Source organism: Rhinolophus hipposideros, assembly GCF_964194185.1.
Source record: "Rhinolophus hipposideros genome assembly, chromosome: 26".
In the NCBI taxonomy this organism is placed as follows: domain Eukaryota; kingdom Metazoa; phylum Chordata; class Mammalia; order Chiroptera; family Rhinolophidae; genus Rhinolophus; species Rhinolophus hipposideros.
In genome coordinates this window covers 9150229-9175638 of record NC_138072.1, presented here as the reverse complement: position 1 = coordinate 9175638, position 25410 = coordinate 9150229, and the positions used below count along the sequence as shown (strand labels likewise).

Sequence of the window (25410 nt, the reverse complement as noted above, 5' to 3'; positions counted from 1 at the left end):
AATAATAAGACAGACCCTGTTTTCTGCAGCCTCATAATCTGGAATAGCAGACAAGCAAATGATGAAAATGAAGTGTGCTGGGGGGAACGTACTGGTGAGGGAAAATTTACTAAAGGAGCTCTGATTTTAAGCAGCGTGAAGCCCATTCGGATATTGGAGGAGGGAGGACAGAGGGAGATGGCATCGCTAGGTAGAGGGAGCGGTGCGTACAAAGGCATGGATTGTGAAGCATGTGTGGTGTATTTGGGGAGATGTATGTACCTCATTATTAGTAGAGTATAAAGTGGGGCTTGAGGCTACAGCAACAAGCAGGTCTCAAAGGGACTGTAAGTAGTTTGAATTTCACCATCTAAGTAGTCAGAAGTCAGTGAAGAAACTAAGATTTACGTGTTATCAGTCAGATGTACATTTTAAAATAACCAGTGGGTTCCTGACAAAGGTGTTTTGTTCAGCTTTTACTGGCCTCCAGTCCGTCCTTAAGTGGGAGGGGAATTGTGGCAGTGATAACTGAAGGAAAAATATCATATATAAGAGAGCAGTAGTAAGAGCTGGAATCAATGGAAGACTTACTGACTGTATTTGGGGGAGATGAATGAAAAAGAGGACTCTCAGATGATGCCCAGGTTTGAAGAATAGAAAATACAGAAAATGAACAGGTTGGGGCGGGAGTTTGGCATTAGTGTACATACATTAATCCAATTAGCATTCATGGGCCATCTCCTCCGAATAGTGTGCTATAAAAGTCATACTTAAAAAAGTGGCAAGAAGTGTCCTTGCATGTCAACCATAATGGTTGTCAGATGCTAAAACTGAAAAGTCTTGCTTATATTTTTAAGTTCTCTGTCTGACCTACTGAACACATTAACAACTACTTGATGTACTTGGGGCATCTAACTACATGCCAATGAGGTGAAATATAAACAGGAAACATTATTTAAAACACATGTAAAAATATCTGAAATTAGGACAGGATGGTTAAGGACGAAGAGCTGCTCTCAGAGAGGGACTCCTGATTTCCTTATATCTTTATAAGAAGAGGGGGCAGGCAGAGAGAACGGAGGAGAAAACGTAAAAAAACAGGACCAGAGATGAGACGGGAAGAATTTAGGCTCTCACCCCCAAAGAGCCATGAAATCTAAATGTAATCCAACAAGTGTGGAAAAATAATTTTAGATTTTTAATAGAAAACCATTTAGATTCACGGAAAAGTGGCAAAGATGGTGGAGTTCTTTATATTCTGCCCCCATGTATCACACACCCAGCTTCTGCTATTGTTAATATCCTACGTTACAGTGGTTCATTTGTCAGAATTAATGAGCCAATGTTGACACATCATTAACAAAAGTCAATACTTGATCAGAAGTTCCTTTGTTTTTATTTAATATCCTTTTTCTGTTCTAGGATATCCAAGGATATCATGTTTTTAGTCAACAAGTTACATTTTGGGAAGATGAACCTGATTGTATATAAAATATATTAGAGGAGGTAAATCTGAATTCAGAGAGATTAGACAACCATTGTACGATAGACAGATAGATAGATAGATAGATAGATAGATAGATAGATAGATAGATAGCATATAGATTCACAAACATTTATCTGCAAATCTAAATTCTGAAAGCTGTGGAAAATTAATTCATTTGCAGCTAGACCAAACTGGACCTGTATTAGTATGGATATTCATTCATTTAATTGAAAAAATACAGAAAGTGCCAAAAAAATGTATACACATTTTAAGCAAGGAAAAATCTGTATTAAAATTGTAATAATATATACCAATAACAAAAGATGAATACAAGTCATGTATGACTTCTGTAATTACAAGAGGTGCTCAAAGTGGTTACCATCAGCATAATTTTAATAGTTTTTTTCCTTCCTTAAATTGCATATACATTTGTTTTTGCCACCCTCTGTATATTAATGTGTTTGATTGTGGAGTGCTACCCGGGACTCCTCTTAGGCAGTTTTGAACATACCTTTCTAAAACTGAAGAACTTTGAATTTTACATTTTGCTTCAAAGGTTTTAAAAAGAGAATTGTTGACATGAGGTATGTATGGTAAGGCCATTTGTCAAAATTGTGTTGATGGGGGCAGACAGGAAAACACTACTCAGTCCAGAAGAGAGGGGGAAAAAAACAAAAACAAAAGACAGTAGTTTGGGCAGCTAAATAGCAAAAAGATAAAGGTTTTCAAAGTGTTCTTCACCACTAACATCACTGTGTGGACAAGCGTATATGTTTGTAAATAAGAAAATATGTTCTTAGAAAGTATCATTTTGTTTTAGTAACACTTGTGTAGAATAGGGAGCTTTATACATTCTCTTAATTGGAAGCAAGTTCAAGGAAAAGGTACTAATTCATAGTTTCTTAGGACAGTGTGTCACTTCAATTCTTCTATTTTCTGTTTATTTTTTAAAATATCAAACAAAAACTGAGGTGACATTTTTATATTCAGAGAATGTATATGGATTTAGATTTCATGTATAATTTTAATCCTAAACTCTCAATTTAAATATTAGGATCTTATAAAAAGATTAGGATGCTTTTCATAAGAAAACAAAATTAGTCCGGTTACAGAGTTCTACATGGTACTGAAAAAAGTATTATAACACAAAAAAATTCCCCTGGGACAATTTTCTGATTGGTAAAATTAAGAACTACAGTAAAAAGAGAGTACATGAGAAGTTTTAAAGAGCATAATTCAGTTTTTTTAGTGACCAAATCTTTTGTCATAGGGCTTAGTTCTTGTGGGGTTTTTCAACTAATTATATTAAGACATAAGCATTGCTTCTGTTAGAACTACAAGTGACAATTTATTCATGTCAATTGAATATTTACTATTTGTTTTAATTCTATGTTAATTTTGACTATGTCATACTCTCAAACTTCTATGGAAGTAATGAGAACCTGTTCTTTTTGCGTACTCCCTCCTTCCTTCCTGTTGGTAATGCTCTTTTTTTTTGCTCAGTTTTTGCCCAGAGGGACCTTAACTTTGATTTAATTTGGATTGTTACCATTGTCAACTATTTCTTTCTTGCCAAGTAATAGAGTTGTTGTAAATTCCTAAGTAATATCTTTTCCCAGAATATCAGCAAATGTGTTTATGGGAAAGTAATTTCATCCCAGGCCCTTGTATTTCGTGTGCTGTAGAAAGGCTTAGCCTGCTTGTGACTGAGACTTTTCCCATTTTACTGAGCAGTGGTGTTCCCAGCTCAAGCTGAATTGCATGGCATAAGAAAGGAGCACTGAGCATTTGATGAAAGCAGATAATAAAATGCATCAATTGTGTCAGCACCTTGTTGCTGTCACATCTGGCTTACTGTCAGGGTCCCATTAGATTCCTGTGGTTGTATGTGCCAAAAATAATATGCTCTGTAGTTAATGGAACCAGGATATCTGCAGTTTGATTAAAAAAAAATCATCTTGTTTTCTTTCAGATCTTTGTCAGGTTTAAGTTCCATCTCTGAGCTGTCATGTCTCTTTAAAATTTTACAACTGAGAGATCAATTGTTCTTTTGATCTGTTTTTGTTTTTTGTTTTTTTGTTTTTTTTCTTTCCCCTTATTACAGTGATTCCAGCAGTCTCAGCAGCACTGATGCTGGCTTGTTTACCAATGATGAGGGAAGACAAGGTACTGCAAAGTCATTTTTTTCCTCTGGAAAAACGTCTTCATTTTCAAGTTGTGCTTATTTACTAGTGGTCCCACAAGTTGATGCCTGCAATCCATTTGCCTAACACACACTACTTAGTGCACTGCAGTTTAATTATCTTACACGCTATGAGTGGATGCTGTATTCATGCCCTAAAGTAACTGATCATCTCCAAAAGCTAGTATGTGGAGCTAATAATATTAAGGAAGGATTATCTTCCTTGAGAAAGCTTTACATACCTCAGTCTTTTCAATTTTGTCTCTTAGCAAGTTCACAAGACTGGTTCTCATTCTCTGCCTGATTCCAATGTCTTTAATTCTGTTTAAGCATTTATAAAGTTGGATTTGCAAGTCATTTGTCATTTTTATTCAGCTGTGACATTTACTCATCCTATCCAGTTTGTAAGTAATTAGACGATTTTCATGAATTCAATATTGTAAACTGTTAAACTAATGTCTTTACAACTTAGATCTTTTCCATCTTTGAAATTTCCTGAAGCTTTTCATAATGTAGCGTGGAATTATTTTGAAACTACCTGTTCTGAAAGAAAATATGAAAAGCTTAATAAGGGGGCAGGAGGTATACTCATATTTTATGTTCATTTCTTAACAATCTTTAGAGGAAAGTAGTAAGTTCTAAGGGAAAAACACAATTTATTGGTTGAAATTTTTAAAAGTTTAAAGATGTTATGGAAAAAAGGACAGCATAATAGCTGCCCCACATATTTTTTCTTGTTATTAGACTGTTTATCCTCTTGGCAATACCAGTAAAGTAAATTAAATGATCATGGTTTTTTTTTTTTGTTGTTTAGTTACATAAACCATTTGTTTATAAGTAGGTACATAACTATTAAATAGGTACATAACTATTTTAAAGGTCATAGACTTTTAAAAGTTAAGAGAATTTGCTGAAATGTGGTAGAATTTTGGGGCTAAGAGTGAGTTTGACTATTTTGATAATATATCTAAATTGTCTTTGAAGTACATATTTCTGCCCAAAGTTACATTATATGTGTTGAATTTGATAATGAAATGAAATTACAAAATTTTAAAATAACATTTGGATAATCCTACCAATCTTTGAAAAGCATTAAGAGGCTGAGAATAATATGCTTGCATTTATTGTGAGTTTATTATATTTCCCATTGCTAAGTGCTTTTTTTTTTACATTTAATTTAAGTTCTTATTTAATTCTTAAAACCATCCTACGGGATTTTTTTTTTTCTAAGGTGATGAAACTTAGGCTAATAGAGTTGAAGTAACTACCCTAATGTTACAAAACACTAGAATTCTAAATGGCCTGTCTCACTTCAAAGCCCCAATTCTTCATATTTAGCTACTTGATTTCCCTGGTGAGAATAAGCTTTTGTATCACATCAAAAATAAAATAAACTTATTTTTCTGGAGTATTGTTGTCATAAGTGGAATTAAGATATTGGGTAGTCAGTTTCAAGGGACTTCCTTTCTTTTCTTATACCGGATCTGTGAAATTTCAATAGAATTCTCAGTAAAACTAATTTTTATTAAATCCTCAATTAAAATACTTTGGTGACTAGTTTTCCAAATGCTTTAAATTTTTCACTCCCACATAATTTGTTTTTCATAAAATCATCTCCAGTGGAAGCTTAAGATTTTTTTTTTTTTCAGTTTTCATTTAAAAATATTTGTAGTGAGAGATTTTGGAAATCAGAAATCTCTTTTTGTAAAGGGAAAAAGTTTGTGGCAGTTGTGATGACCCTCTTAAAAACCAGAGCTGGTAGTTTTTCAAAGAATCATGAAGAATACTTAAATGAATATCAGATCATATTCAAAATGCTGTTTGCCTCTTATTTTTAAAAGCTCCCTGCCTTCTTTTGTCTCTTTATACATCTCTTTATTATTCCTTTTTTAAAAAAATAACAAAATACTGTTGATTCATACCAAGGGTGCATTTCAAACTGAATTTTACTGTGAATGGTGTTGTTTTAAAAATAACTTGCTCATAGTAGTCCAGTAGAGTTTCCTTATAAACTCTGTGGTATTGTCACTCTTCATTTAAAATCAGCTTTTTCACAACTATTTCTTAATGAACTTAATCAGATTAATTTAATTTAGTCACATCTGTTCATGATTGTTTCCCCTTTTACCCTCCATACAAATCCTGAAATTAAGCTAATATATACCATTATCAGCTGCAAAGAACAAATTCAACAGTTTTATACTTTTTAACTCCCGGCAGGAGATTAAGGCTTATTTTTCCTTAATGTGGAAAGGGTAGTAACTTAAATGGATTTCCCTACAGTTTTTGCCAAAGGATTAACCAGTTTATTATTATTTTTCACATTTTTACATTGGTTCTAAAACATAACATTTATGTTTTGTTGATGGCAGTTCTTGTTACAGTGTTCAAAAACATTTCTCCAGTGAAGTTGTGGGGTAGAATAAAAAGTTTTCATTTTTATTTTTTATGGTCTATGTTTATGATTGCAGGATCCCCAGTCAAATTTGAATTTTAGATAAATAATAAATTATGTCAAAATACTTATACTAAATATTCCATACAAGTACCTTATACTTGTATTAAAAATTAATCATTTCTCCAAAGCTCAAATTTAACTGATGTCTTGTATTTTTTAAATTTAAACCTGACAACTCTGTTCATTTGGATGATGAACCTGAATCTTTGGGGGATTTCTTGTATTTGCACAGGTGATGATGAGCAGAGTGACTGGTTTTATGAAAAGGAGTCAGGGGGAGCGTGTGGCATCACTGGAGTCGTGCCGTGGTGGGAAAAGGAAGATCCCACCGAGCTAGACAAAAATTTACCAGATCCCGTCTTTGAAAGTATCTTAACTGGTTCTTTCCCCCTTATGTCGCATCCTGGAAGAAGAGGTCAGTAGCACTTCCTAACTGGTGGGTATAGTGGGCCTATAATCAGTCTAGAAATTACTGAAAGAGGAGAGGCTAAAATGAAATGAAATGAAAGAATCTAAACACAAGATGCTGTGAGGACCGTGTTGACCAGTAATTCAGCTACTACACATGCTTTCAGATTATTAGGAAAGTTGACTTTTGTCCTAGGCCCATCGTGAAGATGTTGAAATGATAGAAAGGGAAAGAAAAGCAGTGGATAAATACCCTGATGCTTAAGTAGTCAATAGTTGTGTGTGAAAATAGTTGTGTGAAAATTAGAACCCTACCTGGCATGGCTTCAGATGTTTGCAGATGTTCCCCACTACTATTCAAGATGTTTCCTCCCTCCAACTGATTTTTTGAATTCTGTAATTGATAGGATCTTTTTCTCCAATGATCATAGACTCGCCTAAATTGAGTTCTTTGATTTTCCAGGTTTCCAAGCTAGACTCAGTCGCCTTCATGGAATGCCTTCCAAGAATATTAAAAAATCTGGAGGGACCCCATCTTCAATGGTAGGCATGCTTTTTTATTTAATTTTTGTCATGTTTGGAAATGTATCCATTTCTATGGAATAAAAAGCCACATCCTCATCCTTTATGCATATTCTAATGTTATACTCAAAAATAATCCATTTTTTTGTAGGCTACAAACTGGACCAGTGAGATTCCCCTATAAACCAAATCTTCTAATGCTAATAAATTAGTTACGTTTTGAACATCTGGGGAATGACATTCGAGGGAACCTGGCTCCTGTCCTCTTCCCCTGGAGGAATATCATTGAAGTGAGAGCCTCTTTGATGAAAAGATGGGGCTGTTTTTGCTGGAGGACTGGTATTCTTCCTTTAGTCAGAAGTGAACCTGGTGGGGAAAGCTTTCTAGGGATCTAGGTTGACCCAGGGTGGGTAGAAACTACTGTACATTTTATATATTTTTTCTCTTTTAATGATTTTTTTTACATTGAAACCATTTATGTATCACTTGCTTTGCCAAACTGCTAACAAAAGCTAGAAAATTAAAAACGTCCAGATATCACATAAATATTCCTTAATGTTTATATTGTGACTGGTTAAGTATTAATTTTTACATTACCTGATTGTTGTAAATAAAAAAAAAACGCAATGCATTAACCCTTATGGTTCATTTTTAGAGACATCCTATAGAACCAGCATTATTTAAAACATTTGCATTTTACTCAGGGTATTTTAACAAGGGCTAAGATGAGTAGTAGGTAAGGTTGCTAATTTTTGCTGGAGCTTGTATGTTGTTTAAGTTTTTTTCTACTGGGATAATCTGCTCTGTATTGCCAACTCATTGTATTTTATACTGTAGTTTTCATTGTACTGCAAAAATCATCCTAGTTTTAAACTAGCCACAGTGATAACTAGTCTGTGCTAGTAGAATCATTTACTATTACCTTTTAATTATGTGCTTTGTCTGATACCCGGAACCAATTAAAATGATCATTTTGGCTTAGAGCTTATTGAAATCATGTGAAAGCTGATATTTCAACAAAACTGTATGCCTGAATCATTTTGTCATGTTTAAAAGTGAGAGCTGCTTGCACATCCTTAGAATGACAGACCATGTGTGTCACTGTGAGTGTCAGACATACTTGCATGAGCTCATTTTCACCAAGCAGAGGGGAAATGTAACATTTCTATTGATAGTATAATTTAGACACTATACTACGTTCAGGCCATTTGAGTTCTTCAAAATGGTTATATTAAAATGATTCATATTTTTCGTAAGTTCTGATAATTGATGAAAACTGTGATTTAATACATGTATTTTTATATTGTATGGATTAATTGTTAATTCAGAATTTAATGGCTAACTTAAATATGATGATTGGAAAAGAAACTGAAAGTCAACATTTCCTTTACCTCAAGTTATTACAGTCTGAAGGATTTCAGCAAAGGTAGTAAGCAGGAATGTGTGATGTCTTTTAGATTGCCTTTCTAAACTGGAGAGATTAAAAATGATCAAGTACAAATTTGAGTCTCTTTACGTTTTCATATTTAAAGTGATATTTTAGTGGTACAGTAATGTGGTGTTTGGTAATTGTAAGTAAGCTTTTTTGTGTGCTATGTCCTTTGCAGTGAAAATTCATGTGTTTGTTTTTTTTTTTTTTTGTTGCTGTTGTTTGTTTTTGTGCTTTTCTGACTTACATAAATGCTTTTATTTTGTATAATGACTGTCTTGTGGATCTGAATAAGTCCCTTTAAAACCTTGGCCTATGAACTTTGCCTTACCATCATGAACCTAGATAAATGCTATCTAGTTCTTGGTTCAGTTTTACCTATTTTTATTTTTGGTTCACTGCTTGCTTGAGCATAGCTGGGATTTGTAGCCCATTTTCTAGGCTTATTGCAATCTCACTGTGGTATTTTATAGACGCTATTACAACTGATAGGCTAGCTTCATGGTATTGATGATACATGGTCTAACCATAGTAAAAGCTGCCTTTCCTCTCTAAATTGTAAAAAGGTGATTAACTTTCACTTGATGGGGATATACTACATATGTGTGTTTATCATGGAACTAGTGCATTAGGCCATAAATGCTTTTCCTGCTCTGTTTTTTGTGTTCAAAATTTTACTGAAGACAATGGGCTTTTTCAGGTTTTCTTTCATTCAACCCTGAATTGTCCTTGTTTGGATTTTTAAGTACTGTAATTTTTTTTTTTCAATAAAATATCTGACTTGGGCAAGAAAGGTAAGAGTTCCAATTTGTGCTGATATTTTTAAATTCCTGTGCTGACTTTTTTGTTGTTGCTGTCGACCATACTTTCCATATTATTTCCAATAATCCAATTTTAAAAATCATAATCTCACAAAAGTCATCTTTACATAGTACCTGTGATATCCAGTCATAAGAAATGAAATTTAACTCCTTAGACTTTCACATTGGAGAGCCAGATTTCTTTTAAGACATTTGTTTTCTGAGCAAAGTCAAACACATGTAGCTATGACCCATCAAACAGAATGACAACAAAGGGTTTCTTCTTCTTAAGCAGATGAGTGATGACTGCAAAATATAATGATGGTCTTTGAAGGACATGACAGGAGAATCTTTTACTGAAATCTCAATGCAAACATTGTTGGGGGGGGGGATGTTTTCAATTTAATTTTTCATGATTCGCCATAGTTCTGTTCTGTAAAATGACTGCAGACACTGAATTAGCGAATACTGAACCTTTGCTCCTAAGGGCAAAACAGGGTTAGGTTCTGGTGATCGTGACATTTTCATCAGGTGGTCAGTACATAACCTTGATTGATGTATGTTTGTGTTTTAAAATCTTTTTAAATACATATTGTTGATTCATTAACATTGAACACTCAGCCAACAGCCCTGTAACTAACTCATGCCTGAACAGAGTTTATCTCATACACTCATTTCGTCCATGAGGCACGCACGGCCTTCTTGCGCTTGGGAAACCAGAGAGCACTGGCAGCACTGGGCCTGGGGTCGTTTACAACAGTGAGTCACCAACAGAAAGCACGGAAGTGTGAAAAACATGATACTAAATAAACCACAAAGAGATCACTTGTTTAGGGAATTAGTGCTGAAACAAGAAGGTAGAGTGGGGCCTTATTGACCTCAGTGGGGGAAGGAATGCACACGTGCTTCAGTGACTCAAAGTTTTCACTGCTCTGCTCACGTCTGTGGATGACCATGAATGTACTACAAGTATTGATTTGGGGGTTTACAAATGAATGTTAGCAAGTATGCAAATTTGCAGCCATAAAACCAGGAAAGAGGAATGAGGATTGACTGTTTAGTTGTGTAGAGAGCCAAGTGGCACTATAGAAAATAAATAGGTTTTCAAGTCAGACCTTTGTGAATGAATCCCCACTTTGGTTGTTCTTTTGACTTGTAATTACAGTTTGAACCGCATTTTCTCTTTCTGTTAAATCGAGACAATAGTTACTTTGCAGAAATGTTATGAGGATTAAATGAGATTGTGTTTACTTAACACGTCCACCATCATCTCTGTCACATTAGTGTATATTGAATAAATGATAGGTGCTATTATTATTAGATATATTGAACACAGAAGCTCAGGATTTAGAGAACATTTGTATCATGGTCAAGTGCAGAATTTTAGACTTTAAAACACTTCATGTTTTATATATAATATGCCTTAATATTTAAGCTACTTTACATTGCAGGCTTCTCGGTTTCTTTCATACCTCATTTATTTTTGAACCAACTCTTGTCTTTAATGTGGTCTCTGAGGAATAATTTTGAATGAATTTTAGATTGACAGCTACTGTGTTAAATATCAAAACTTAATCGCAAACTAAAAACAATTCTAAACACTTCTTCCTCCCCCCCCCCCGTGCAGTTATTAAGCTATTCATCTGTAGAAAGACCCATCCTGTTTAGGAGGTTTTGGTCCAGAGTTACCTGATTTTTAAAAATAATTTGGCTACCTACATGAGGGGTGAACGTAGACAGAGTCCCGAGAATTTCCTGTTGAGAGGAATTTACTATGCTACCCTTCTCATAGAATACAGCACCAGCTAATCAGCCTCTAATAGTCACGTCTTATAGGAGACTTAAGCAAATGATGATTCCAGGGGGTATCCTGGGGCTATTATCCAGACTTTGTGCTAAGTACAATTCAGAATAATACTCCTCAGAATAATGACCCACCCAGAACCAGTTTGGGGTACTGTCCTTCCGAAGTGATGCCGGTTAACCTGAGTTCAGCGCAGCGTTTCAGTTGCCTGGAAACACCTACTCCTAAACACCCTAATTAATGTTTTCTGTAGGTGGTTTAGTTTATTCTTTTTTTAAACTGAGGCTCTTTCAACAGGTATTACATTTATCTAAGTTAGCATTCAAATTCAGTAGCCTATTTAAAGATCAGGAAGTAAATGATTCCATTTAAAATATAGTACCTGAAATCCAACATAAATATTACCTATGGGTTATAGGATTTTATCTAAAAGTTCTGTAATTGTTACCAGTTTTGTATATGGTTCCAATGAGAAAAAAAGGTTTTTGGTGATGGTGTTACTTGTTCTGTCAAAGGAAACAAATCTGATTTAATTGAGTTTTCATTTGTACGTGTTTATCTAGTTTAAATATATGAGAAAAATGTGAACATCAATCCTTAATCTAAATTGCTATGCTGTGCAAGTAAGCATACTGTTTATAGTCAACAACACAATAGTTTGTATCTGTTCAGAATCTTGAGTCAGTTCATTCTACAAGAGAAAATTAATTTTGTATATTTTTTTTCTCTTCTATAAAGTCACAAACTGCCACATTTCATGAATTGTATATTGATAATGATAATGATATTATAGTGATTTACTCTGTAGATCTTGTTCAACCTTTGTTTTATTGTTTTGTAGTATACTAGACTAGGAATATTCAGTCTGATTTATAGCCTTGTACAACAGAAAAACCATTTTATGTGGTTTTGTTTTAACTAAGGGAACTAGATAGACATTTCTCTTAGGCTACTCTGAGATAAAAGAGAACTTTTATAACAGAAAACAAATCTAAAATGATTTTTAAGAATACACATGGCATATGTCCTCAACAGTAATTTGACCATGGGCTAGCTAGTTATCTAATGTTTTTCGATAGAATTCAATCACTAAATGCTTAATTATAATCTCTGTGAACTGGTATTTATATCTTTAAAGCAGTTTTCAGAATGCTTTATATTCTGCCAAATATAAGAAGAATATATATTTAGAATTGTTTGTATTCTATATATATTTATATATATATATATTTATATATATATATTTATATATATATATTTATATATATATTTATATATATATATTTATATATATATAAATATATATATATATATAAATAAATATATATATATATGTATATATATATAACAGGGTATATGTTCTACTACTGTGTATGTTAATAATTTAGTTTTTACCTTACCTTGAAATCAGCTTAAGATCCACATTTCATGCTAGAAACTGATATTTTTTTCTGAGAACTTATTTTGAGATAAAGTAGATTTTGTATCATAGAAAAGTACCGCTTAATAACGTTGTAATAAATATTGCTTTTACAAAAGATGTCTTAATAGTATCTCTTAATAGATGTAAAATTCTTTTTATGTCATTCACAACTTTATAGTTCATATTATGTAAATTTAATATCCATAATTGACATTTGAACATATGAACCTAACAATTTTTTATTCTGTTTCAATAAAAACTATCAATATTAATATTGATATTTAGTCTTACTGTATTATACTTTATTAAAAGTGGAATAGATACATATACAAATTTAAATAGTACAGCTATATCGTAATATATTCATTTATTCATTGAACAAGTGTTTGAATGCTCATTCTGTTTTTACCATAGGCTAATTAATATACAGAAGCATGCCAGTGGAACATAGTTCTTGTTTATACCAATTAGCCTATGGTCAGACTGGTTAAAGCTGCAGGTCCCAGGAAGCTACTGACAGCATTAAGTGAGGATTTACTGTATACCCGTAGTCTAAGCTCTCTACCTATTCCCCCAGTAGATGAGATTCATAGTCGACTGAACCCGTGTTTTACTGGACCTCATAATCTGATCCACTTTGGGGTAGTATCCATTCATTCAACAAATACTTATTGAGTCTCTACCATATGCTAGATACTGTCTAGACCTTGGCGGTTACTATAGTGAACAAGACAGACAAGCTTTTCTGGACCTTGTATTTTAGTGAGTAAAAATAAATTTGGTTGGGTGGGAGAGGGTGAGTATGTGAATAAAAATGACCACGGGGAAAATTAAATAGGGTCATCTGATAGAGAATTACAGAACATGAAGGTGATTGGAGAGAATGTGATTTGCAGCCTAGTATAATTTTCTGCCTTGGCTGATCTAGTTCTTTCTTCTTGCTTTTTTAACAACATGGGGAAAGAAACAAGGGTATTATGTATTACTCTTACCTGTTCATTCAAGAAGTTGGAAGAGGTCCTAGGTATCTCTCCTGATTCCTGACGAGGTTGAGCACAGCTTTTAATGTCACTGTAGGTAGGCCTGCAAATGGCAAAAGAAAGTCACTTTTGTTTATAAAGTACAGTATCACTGCTGTTTTTGAATTTTTTTTAAATTAAAAATCATTTGCAGGTGCCAAATATTTATATAGTATTTTTATTTTCCCCTTTCATTTAATCATAATGAATGTCGTGATATTTAATATTACAATATGGTAATAGTTAATCTGCTATCATGGCTACTTACTTCCATATTGTACAGGGCAGCCAGTCTGTTACATTTTTTGAAATGCATGAAATGCCCTGCTGTCTTTTCATTTTTTTCAATTTGGTAATGCATGCAAATTCTTAGGTCACTCACTTCGTTGTAAAGAAATGCCTTGTTTTAAGATTTTGTGTGTGTGTGGAAATGATCCATAGACTTTTTAATGAATCTTTTTTAAAACATTGCATTTGCAAATGTGAGGTTTTTTAAAACTGCTTTTAACAAAGATTTTCCTTACCCCTAAAAAACTTTGGTATCCCAAGAAATCTTTGAAATATGTTCTAAAATGCTCTTTTTTAGAAATTAAGAGCATTGATTGGTAACCACTTGACGCCACAGAGAGAGACTGAAGACCCCTTATCCTTGCTACACTTTAAAATGGTGGTGACATTGCTAGCAGCCCCGTCAGGATTCTTTTTTTTCCATCAAAATCGGGGAAACAGAAATGCTGCAAACATTTCACTTTTTTCGAAGCATCAACTCTGGTTTCCTGCCTTTTATGTTGCTGATAGGATTATTCTGATGGTCTATAAAACTCAGTTTTCTAATTTGCCTTCAGATATGTCAGATGCATAATATCAGAAAAGTTCAAAATCAATGATGGGTAGAACACTTCCAAATAATGTTTAACAAGTGCTTTCTATATCGAAGTCACCTGCACATCCTCCAACTGAAGGTCACTCTGAACAACTGAGAATGCACGCAGAAGCCCTCTAAATAAAAGGGGTTCCCCGTACTACAGTTAGCAAATGCCAGCTAGGTGGTTGTTGTCTGTCATCCGGGCAGAGGGACCCTGACAAAACAAAGATATATGCCAACAGGTATTTATACATATTTTAAGCCAATAAAAACTTGTAACATTTTTGTTGTGAAACCACAATTGCCTGAAACATCAACCAGTACTTAATGGGGGAATAAAGTAGAGGTTTGATGATTTCTTTGTATACTGAAGAAGTGATCACTTGTGCTAGGAACAGTCTAAACACCGTCCTTCTCTTAGAACTTCACATTTAAATCTGCTAATTGGTTACAGTTCACTATTACAGTGTTCCAGCTCAGCACAGTTCTGTACTTGGCAGCTGTGTTTATCTTAAGTTGCAATATTATTTTGGTAATATTTAATAGTATGTCCTTGGTCTTTTAGAGGTCTTTCAGATTTGTATAGATTTTGAAGTATGTAGTCTAGAAATAACTTCTTTAAAAACTACACAGTCTTTAAAAACGATAAAAGTGGTCAAATATATGGTGATGGAAAGAGAACTGACTCTGGGTGGTGAGCACAGCATGTGATATATATAGATGATGTATTACAGAATTGTACACCTGAAATCTATGTAACTTGACTACCCATTTCCCCCCAATAAACTTTAATTTTAAAAAAATACAAAACTAAACATTAGTGACATTTTATCTCATTCTATCTCATTTACGTATATCTTTGGTAGACTTCTTCTAATTTTCGATCCACAGTATTTTTAAAGGAGGATTTTATATCATTTTTGGATGAATGAATAAGTATATGTTCCATGTGATGCAGACACTTAATGTCTTGCTCGATGGTGTTTTCAGCCGTAGCTATCTTGGTTCAGTCATACACATATGTAATGAAAGCATATGGTGTCTTCATTGTGGGAAGGGCTGGGAACACAAAATGAGGAAGATATCCCTTTGTCGTCCATTACCTTCCGGTTTGGTTAGTAAAAACTCATTAGGAAAGGGAGAGAGAAGAGACCTAACGTTTGTTAAGGGAAGCACGGATAGTTTTATGTGTTCTCACACTCTTTGCATATCTAGGCCGTCTGAATCTTATTTATCTGTCATATTAGCCCCTTTATTCTAATTTCATCTATTACTGCCCAAGGGTAGTTACTCACAAGTTTACGTTTTTTAAAACTTTTATTAAATTTAGTGGGGTGGCGTTGGTTAGTAAAATCAGATACATTTCTAGTGGACAGTTCCAGATTGCATCATCTACATACTGCATTGTGTGTGCACCAGACAGTCCGTTCTCCTTCCGTGGGCTGACATTCTGATAGCACAGTAATCTCCTCCCTCATCACTCTTTCATCTGGTTTTCCTCCCCTCTTATCCAAATCGCAGGAAATCTCCAAGTTAACATTTTTAAAACATGGTTGTGCCCTGGGCAGAAACTGGTTGTCACCGCCTTTGTCACAAAACCCAGGTTCGTTCCAGTCTCCCTTCGACGCTCACCTCTGACCTATAACACTGCACCCTGTTCCTGTGTGCTCTACTCCCCCACCCCTTCATCAGCTTACCCATATTCAGCCATAGTCATTCATCCTGTCCCCTGGCTCCCAACAGCGCAGCCCTCTTCTTCCTGTTAGCGTCACATCCCTCAAGGAACACGTGCTGTACCGTTTTTCTTTAAAACCTTCCCCAACTCTTCACACTTGAGAGATCACTCCATCTCCTGAAATGGCATTGCACCTACTGCCTCTGCCTTTCCTCCGTCACTGGTGGGTACTTTCTATTTTAGACTGTTATCGACCTGCTTCTGTGTGTGTTGTGTCCCGGAGCACATGTAGCACCCAGTGATAGGAGTCCAGCACCCGGTACATGCTCAATCGTTTTTAAAATGTCGAGAAGAAGTTACTGGGAATATTACCCGGTTTTTTAGGTGGTTTGCCTCCACTAGTTACACCGCCAGTGCGACCTTAAGTACATCCTTTCCTACCCATATCGGTGTCTAAGTGCTTCATTGTTTGTAATTTGTTCTTTTCTGTGTTTCACGACGTGACAGTAAGACTGCACTGGAGAGAGCCCCAGAAGCTGACGGGAGGCTTCGTGTGCAGACGCAGGGCTTGCTCAGTTTGGGGTTGAGGGGAAGCTTCAGCACTGCTCTCCATAGGGATTTCCTGTGCAACAATCTCCTGATAAGGAATCCCCTGCCTCGAGGCCCGTGGGGTGGGCGGTGGGATAGTGTTTGAGTCCACATGTCACCACCACTCGGATTGCAAAGCAGAGGTCGGAGCATTCCGTGTGCAGACTTCCATGGAAGCGCCTTGATTTCAGTGAGGTTATCTTGTAAGAGGTGGCCCATAGGTACGACGCCATTCTAGTTTAACGTTGTCATGGGATAAACTCTGAGCTGCTCTTCTTTCATTGTCGTTTTAGTGGGGCTTTGGGAGGGAGCTGAAATGTGTCTGATCAGTGGGTTATGTTTACTGGGATGTCCAGCCTACTGTCCTTTTATACTTTTCGTTTTTTAAAAAAAGTTAAGAGATACACAGGTTGCCAAAGTCAAATTGGACAATAAGCATCCAGGGGACTACACCCATTCTTCACCCGTCTGTGCAAATGGAGCATTTATTACTCAGCACCTTGGATTTTATACTTTAAAAAGAAAATGCCTAAGAGACTGTACATGCTATTTATTCACTCATTAGTTTAGCTGTGTAATACTTTATTATAGTATATTATTAAACAATTTATTTCTCATCATCAGCTTTCATCTTACGTAACTAGTATTAAAGGACATAAATATTTGATTACTATTAATTATACTAGTTAACAATTATTGAGTTCTTCTTTGCCAGGTGACAGGCATTCTGATCTCTTTATGTATGTTAATTCATTTAATCTTCCAAAAAAGCCTACTGGGGTAAATATTATTTTTCTTTCCATCTTATAAATTTGGAACCAGAGACAATGGCTTAAATGACTTGTTCAGGGTCATAGCTAGTAATCGGTAGTGTCAGGATTTAAACTCTGGCCCTATGGCTCACTCCCCAAGTACTGACCCTAGCTGTATACCCTCCCCGTCGAGGGTAAAAATTATATTCCCACTTGCTTTTTAATATGTAGAAAAATCATACAGGCCTGAAGGCCCAGTAACAAACGTCTAAGCCACATAGTTTGGTCAACTTAATGACTATATTGGACAAATCATTATTCTGTTTGGTCAATCAAGTTAAATCTACTTCATTGGATATATCATCATGTAAATATGCTGTCAACTCTCCTTATCCTTCTCCCTCACCTACATTATCTCTCCTATTCTTTGATACCTGTTGATTTAACTGTTTAGCTCCTGCTGACATATAAATCTTTTTTTCCTCAAATTTATTATAAGGTAAATTTTTCTGTTACCTATCAGTTAGGTTTTTGTTATATCCAAAAAGGTTAGTGACAGTAGTAAATCTTTAAATAGCATTTAATATTTTGTAAAAAGCATCTTATAGTCTCCAAACATCTTGTGCTACAAATATTACTGTAAATACTTTTTGATGGATTCACAGAGATTTTCAAAGAAGTAGCATCATTAAGAAGGATCAGACCCAGGTCTTCTTACTCCAATCCTTTTCCAAATAAAAATTTTCAAAAGTTGTACTCTTCTGTATTTTTAGCTGGAGCTGAAATGATTTTGCTTTTTTGAAATGTTAATTTTGGAAAATACCACAAGACTTGAAATTTAAATTTTTTGTCAACTTGTAAAAGTTGTCCATTGCAAAACTGGATGGGGTTCTCATTTTAAGGAAAGATTCAGGAGTTTTTATTGTTGAATTCTTACTTCACCCTTTTAAATTTGTTGCAACGTGTACTGAAAATTTTCATTCGTTACAAATTTAACACCAGCTTTTTTTATATTTATTAATATCACATTTCCCTAATCCTACTTCCTTATATAGCTTTTTAAAACACTAGTACCTGCCCAGCCTTTGGAATTGACTGTTTATAGGAAACACCAATTAATCTAACTCATTCCTTGATTGAACATAATGTCAGTCATCCTGTTTTCTAAAAAAAAAAAAAAATATTGTACGTATTATATGTATTACTAATCCATTATAAATACATTGGTTAATGAATCACATGTGTATGTTTGTTATTGAAATGCCTTTACTTTCCATTGGAATGCTTCTTAAAGAAACTGGCTATCTAGCTGATGGGATGGGTTTTCTTTTCTTCTATTTTTCCCAATATATAATTCCCAACTCCACAGTGTGGCACCGTGAAGGGCAAAAGGGGCAAAGCAGACACTTTATGAAAAAAGAGGCCTTTACACTCACGCACATATACACACGTGCACACACATTTTCTTTTTAGATTGTCTCATTTCTGGTAGGTAATCTTTGATTTCATTTAGACACTATGAGGACATACACTTATTTTCACAACAGTCATAATCATAAACTTTGTTAAAAGTGAATTAAGATATGAATATGTATGAAGAAATTAGATGTTCCAACCATGAATATATAGCATCAATGTGTCTTGAGTGAGTTACAGACTTTACTCATTTCTGGGCCATTTGTTTTAAATATAGATTAAATGTAGATAATTACTCATTTGACAGGTTACTTTATTACTTTGATATATCTCAGAGTGCCGCATGCAGTTATAGTGTGATTATTGTAATAATTTGGATTCATTAATAACTAAAATTAACATTTCATGTACATTAAAATTTTAAAATTCAAATTCGATTTTGTTTAGAGTCAGTTTTCTGGCAGTTATTTTGATTTAATAACAGTGTACTTTTTAATTGCAGTTTTTAATTATTTTTAAGCTCACATGTAAATAGGAAAATGTTTGTAATTATTCCAAATTATTCTTAGGAATATTAACTTCTTTAGGTGAATCAGTTCACTTTGTCTTATGTCTCACTTTATGAAAAAATTATGAGTTAAATTTATTTGTTGGGAGCAAATGTGCATCACAAAATGTACTAAACTTAAATTTTATGTTTATATTTACGGGGCACTTAGCCAAATAGCTAGCGCATTTAGATGTTCAATAATTGTTTTCCATTATAACTCTAATACTTCAGCTTGCCATTATATGTGGTTTAGATAGATATTAAATGGTTAAACTGCTTAGAAATTATTTGCACACTCATTAACATTTGTTACTTGAGGGAAAAAAATTAAACGATTCTAATCAAAGTATGTTTTAATCTAGATCTTTATTTGATTTTGTTGTTTTTCAATAAGGATCCCGTGTTTCTGGTTCAAAGTGATTTTTACCTGCTCTTTTAGGTTAACACAGTTCTTTGGAAAAGCAGATCTATTCTGGCTATGTAATGCATTTTATTTAATTTTATAGTTTTTATGATATCATATATTAGAGATTGCCAAAAATACAGAAAAATTTTAGAGAACATTTTTGGATTTGATGGATTACCACTCTTGAAAGGGAAACAAAACACTAAATATTTCTAATCCCGCATTATTTACCGCATGGGTGGTTAAATGCTACTTTAAGCCTCATAAAATTAAAAGGGAGAAATCTGCCAACTGTAGCAGGAATTGGATTTAGGAAGAGTGGTACAGAGCCAAAATATTGCTACAGAATTAAATGTCAAAAATCTTCTTTAATAGTAGATATATAGTTCACAGTGCCTGGTTATGATTAATACATTTAATCTAAATCACTGAAAGTTGCACTCTCCTTTTCCATAAAATACAATAGGACACAAATCAGTTTTACTGTAGATGGATAACAATTGGAAAATAATGCATCTTCCCGCCCAATAAATTGTCAGTTATACCTTTTAACTAAAATCAATTCATCTTTCCAAAATTTATTGCAATTTCTAATAATAAATCTCCTCAAATGTTTATTCATTTGGTTTTTGATACATTTGTGCCACTTTTGCTATGGTCTAATGTTTTCTCTTTTGATTCATTGTAAATTAGAAAATCTATTTTGAGTCAGTTTTCTAGTTAAGAAGTTAAAATCTATAACCTAGCACCTTTTTCACTCTCCTTTGTACATTTTAATACCCTTGAACTTGAACTTAAATGCAATCCAGCGAATTCTTTTCAGAAGGAGATTAAAAGACTTTTCAGTGTAACTTCTTGAGTAAGGGCCAGATTCACAAAGCAAGCACTTAGGAGGGTGTTAGATGATTGTTGCTATAGATCCATTTTTGAATCAAAATAAGAGAAGAGAGAGATACATGGGGCAGGGCTGTTATATCATGTATTTATTACCAAGAAGGATAGATACCCAAAAAGTGGCATTAAACGGAAGCACAAATAATCAACTCTATTCTAGGTCTTCCCCTTATTAATCTCCAGATACATTTTTAAATCTCTCTATATATACATTTTCAGATTATTCTTTTTTAAAGTATCCTAAGTGTGAAATCAGATTGGTTTTTCACATACACAATGACTTAGAATGTAGTCATGATTATGTTTTCGTTTAGTATATGATACATGAGCATTTCTCATTCTTCATACACTTAATATTATCATTAGACTTAAATTACGTCTTTTTCAAATACTGTATGGTGAACACTGACTTTCGTCCTTTTAATTTTATACATTTCTTCATTCCACAGTGAAGTCAAATTTTTATCCCTTTTTTCCCACCTCCATCTACACTGCACTATTATGTAAAATTTAAGAATGAAAGTGAGAATCATTTTACTGCCCCACAGATTTAATAAAAAATGTGTTTTCAATCAACATGTTCTAAGACTTGGTGAAGTCTACACATTTTATGTCATCTGTAATTCTAAAACTGATTTTTAGAATGGATACTATTACTATTAGAAATGAAAAGGACATTAATTTGAATCAAACCTGTAAGTCATAGGCAAGTTTGTGCCACTGCTATTATAGAGGTTGCCCAAGAAATGTATATACATTTTAAGATAATCTCATAAATCTCTTATGTACCCCTGGTATATAAGATGCTATATGATTAGTTTAGCAATTAAAAAAGGTAATCTGTATAGCCAGAATAGCCAAAATAGAATTCATTAATTGGGCTAACCACAGTGAAGAAATCATGTTTTCAAAGGCAAAGATCAGACATGAATTACAGGTCTTATTTCTTCTAAAAATAGTGCTTCTTTCTTTTGAAGCTGTCAACGTATTAACTTTTTTGATCTATGGATTCTTTAATAAAGTATATTACTCATTTGTACTTCAAAATTAATTTCTATATGAACAAATTATAGATTTTAATGAATTTAGCTAGCTGTAAAAACTTTAAAAGTAATCTCTGACTTATGTATACTTCCTAATTTGATTTCCCCATCACATTAAATATGAAAGTAAATCACATCATGCTCTTTTAAATAAATAAAAAAAAAAGGTAAACTGAATGCACATGCCTTTCTTCTAAAATACTGATAATAGATTTTAGTGGTATTGCCCTGGTGGCTTTATAAACTGGTTATGGATACAGGGTCTATTTATCACTTAAGTGTTTAGGTGTTTTTATTACTGTCAGTTATAAAGACTTTTTAACAATACCAAAATGTCACCTTTGCATGGTAGTGTTCAGTTTTGGGAAGGACAACAGGTTTGTCATACACCCCTTTCAAAGGAGGAATTTCTGAGAAGATAACTGACATAACTAATAAGAGCCAGAGCCATGGTCTGCTACTTCCTGGTCCAGTGTACTTTTCTATTTTCCTCATCAGCCTCTAATATTTCTAGTCAAATGTGAATTCATCCGAGAGACTGAATTTTTGTTAATGTTTTTAACTGTTGGTTTAGGAGTCGCCAGGTGAAATTTATTACTTTCAAGCAAAATGAATGTTTTTAAGGGGGTCAGTTAATGATCGATACATTTTTTCCCCTGATTCTCTAGTTCAGTCTCTTGGCTATTGACAGAACCTAACTGTTCTTGTTCCATTGTTCTCTACTTTGTCTCACACCGTCGCGCACTCGCCTCAAATTCTAATGTGATCCTTGTCACCCATTTGACTTCAACTTTATTAGTGCCTCCCGTTGGTTTACCAAATAAAATGTAAACTCTTTGTCTACCTGTTCTAGGTCTTTGCCGTTAGGATTTCACCTTATTTTCCGATCTTCACATCCTAATGCTGCCCAGATGATGCATCCTGAGTATGCCTTGCACTTTCCAGCCTCTGTCACTTTCCTCCTACTATTTTTATCATTTGAAACATCACACTTCATGTCAGTCTGTGGAAATCTTGCCCACTCATCAAAATACATTTTAGTTAGAACCTTATCTGAAAACTTCCCTGCCAGAAGGCATCTCGCCTATCTTTCAGAGACCTCACTCCCACCACTTCATTACTAAAGTGTTTTAGCCACTTTTGGTGTGGTGCAAGCGAAAAGCATGGAACTAGAAATCAGAATAACTTCTCCCACATCCATGATTTACTGGCTGTGTAACCTTGGAGGAATCACTTTTTGAGTTTCCTTTTCCTCATGCCTAAAATTGGGATAATGAAAGCTAAGATGAAATAAGGTATGTAATCAGACAATGTAAACTGTAAGGGAACTATTAGTACTCATTTACTCCAGGAAGTCCAAAGCAGTAATGCCTTCAGGGGACCAGGCAGATAATATATCGAGTGCCTTGGTGTCGAGATTGTAGCTGCACCCTAAAAGGGCATTTCCTAGCTGAAGGTATTCAAGTTCTCTTGTGATGTCAGCCCACAGTAGTGTATGACTGTTAACCTGTCTCAGAATTCACGATTTTAGGAGGTTATAATCCATTTCACTGGTTATGTACAGTGGTGTACATGAATGATGATACTGAGTGAAGAATAAAGAACTGTCAAGAAGGTATTACTCAGTTTAAAATTTGCAAGCTATGTCATTTTATTTTTTTACTTTTAGTTCATTTTGAAAAGCACTTAGTTATATGATTGGGATTTTTCTGAGAATGTCACATTTGAATGATGTCTTATGGTTCAGTTAAGTTTTAATAGAGAAAATGCTTCATTAAAAAAAATCAGCCCTTTGAATGAAGAGATCATGCTGATAATTATAATAAGGTGTGAAAACACAACCATATGCTTAAAATAATTGTTCCCATTGAAAGAACGCTCTAATAGGTAGACCAGTACTCTTATTTTCCTACGCCCTGTCATTGAACCCAGTGCTATTCAGATACCAGATTTAAATAACTGTTATCAGTTGTCCTTTGCAATTGAATCTTTGGCTGTGCTGCTGAGAAGACAGTTCTACTGCCAAGACAATAACTATCTTTCATTGATTTATCTTTTCCATGCTCTTCTAATTCCTTTAAGACTCCTCTCTGTCATCCTTTTCCTAGGTCACCATTGAAATTCTAGCTCTAATGATTCCTCAGCCTTATCTTTCTCAGTTATACTCTTCAGCATTTGTCACTTTAGCACCTTCCTGTTAGAACACCCTTCTTGGTTTCTCTTATTTGTACTTTTCTCAGTGTTCTCCTTCCTCTGTAACTGCTCCTTGCCACTCTGACTGTTTTAACGCTTTGTCTTTCCCTTTATCTTAAAGAGTTGCATTCTGATGTTTGTTTTGTATTTGTTTTTAATCAGCTCTCTTACATCTATACCGTCTTGTTTTGCTCTAGCAATGTTTGATCTTTACCCTCTGCAGAAGGCAACTAGGTGTTTATTTTTAGCTCTGTGTACCCTCTAGCCCATGGTTCTTGGTATTTTCTCCATCCCAGTATACCTGAGAGATAATAACACATTATTACCTCTACATAGTGATTCACTCAGGTAGCAAATCTTAACCATGGGTAGGAGTCAGAGCTAAGTCCCATCACTTCTACAGTAAGGAACAGCATGTGTAGTTTGAAAATCCTGCCAAGGTAGTTCTGATAGATGACCCGTGGTCATGTCCCTTCTTCTCATGCCAATCTGCTTTTTTTTTTCTTATAAGAATCACTCTTCCACCCTCAGAACACGTTACCCTCTTTCTGGTCATCTCCATGAGGTTATAATTAATTTGATTTTACTTGATATTCCATTACTTATTGGCTCTTTTAAAACTTTCCCAAATATTTAATTGAAGAAGACATAACTAATATATAAATAGTTCTTATTTTGATCATATTTAAAATGAAAATCATCATTGGGTTGAAGAACAAAAAGGTATTGAGATTTACTAGAGACCAGGTACTTTGCTGAAGTCTGGAAGTCCAGAAGCAATGAATGACCCATGCATGTCCTTACTCTTGAGAAGCCTCGTCAGTCGTTTGGGAAATACAGACTAATGCACAGCTAAAAACAGTTGTAAGGACCACAACAGAGACCTAAACCAGCTGCACTACTAAGATCAGAAGAAAAAGAAGGATCACTTCTACTAAGGGGGTATCAAAAAAGGGTATTTGAGCTGTGTCTGATTTTTTTCCACAAAGCATAGGAAGGGTAGTATTATATAGTAGAAAGATCAGGAGATTTGGAATTAAAAGGAGCTTGATTTGAGGTGCTGCTTTTACACAATCTTAGGCAAACTTACTTTGGTCTGTTATCTGTCTCCATCATTTAATCTCTTTCCCTCACGTGACTTTCTCTCTTTCCTTCATAGCATTTACCATATCTGACTTTTCTTTTTCTTGTCTAGTGTCTCCAACTGCTAACGTAAGCTTCTTGGGGCAGAGACCCTCGTCTGTCTTGTTCACCTCTCTCCTTGGTGCCTAGAACAATGCCTGACTCATCAGAGGAACTCAGTGTGTTAGTGAGAATATTGAATGCGTGAAGAAGGGATTCTTATGAAGATTAATGTAGATTTGTTTCTTAATAGTCCTTTTGTGAGCAAACATAGGTCACCCCTTCTAAGTCCTTAAATCCAGCATTAACTGAAGATAAAAAGAGTTGTAAACATGCCTGGCTAGCTTAAGAAATATTGAATACTCAGGTAGGTGTTAAATTTAAGGTACATGGACA

General features: G+C 34.4%; 1 protein-coding gene across 3 annotated transcripts in view; it reads left to right on the top strand.

Annotated features, from left to right (window-relative positions):
• Positions 1 to 25410, top strand: part of GPATCH2 (G-patch domain containing 2) — a 143608-nt gene that overhangs the window by 11314 nt on the left and 106884 nt on the right. For 2 of the 3 annotated variants that reach the window (XM_081039127.1, XM_081039128.1), the window contains exons 3-5: positions 3570 to 3631; positions 6338 to 6520; positions 6977 to 7056. In XM_081039127.1, coding sequence (XP_080895253.1) covers positions 3570 to 3631; positions 6338 to 6520; positions 6977 to 7056 — 325 coding nt within the window. Of the gene's footprint in view, positions 1 to 3569; positions 3632 to 6337; positions 6521 to 6976; positions 7057 to 7186; positions 9261 to 25410 lie in introns of those variants that run through there. The other variant, XM_081039129.1, reaches the window with a different exon arrangement.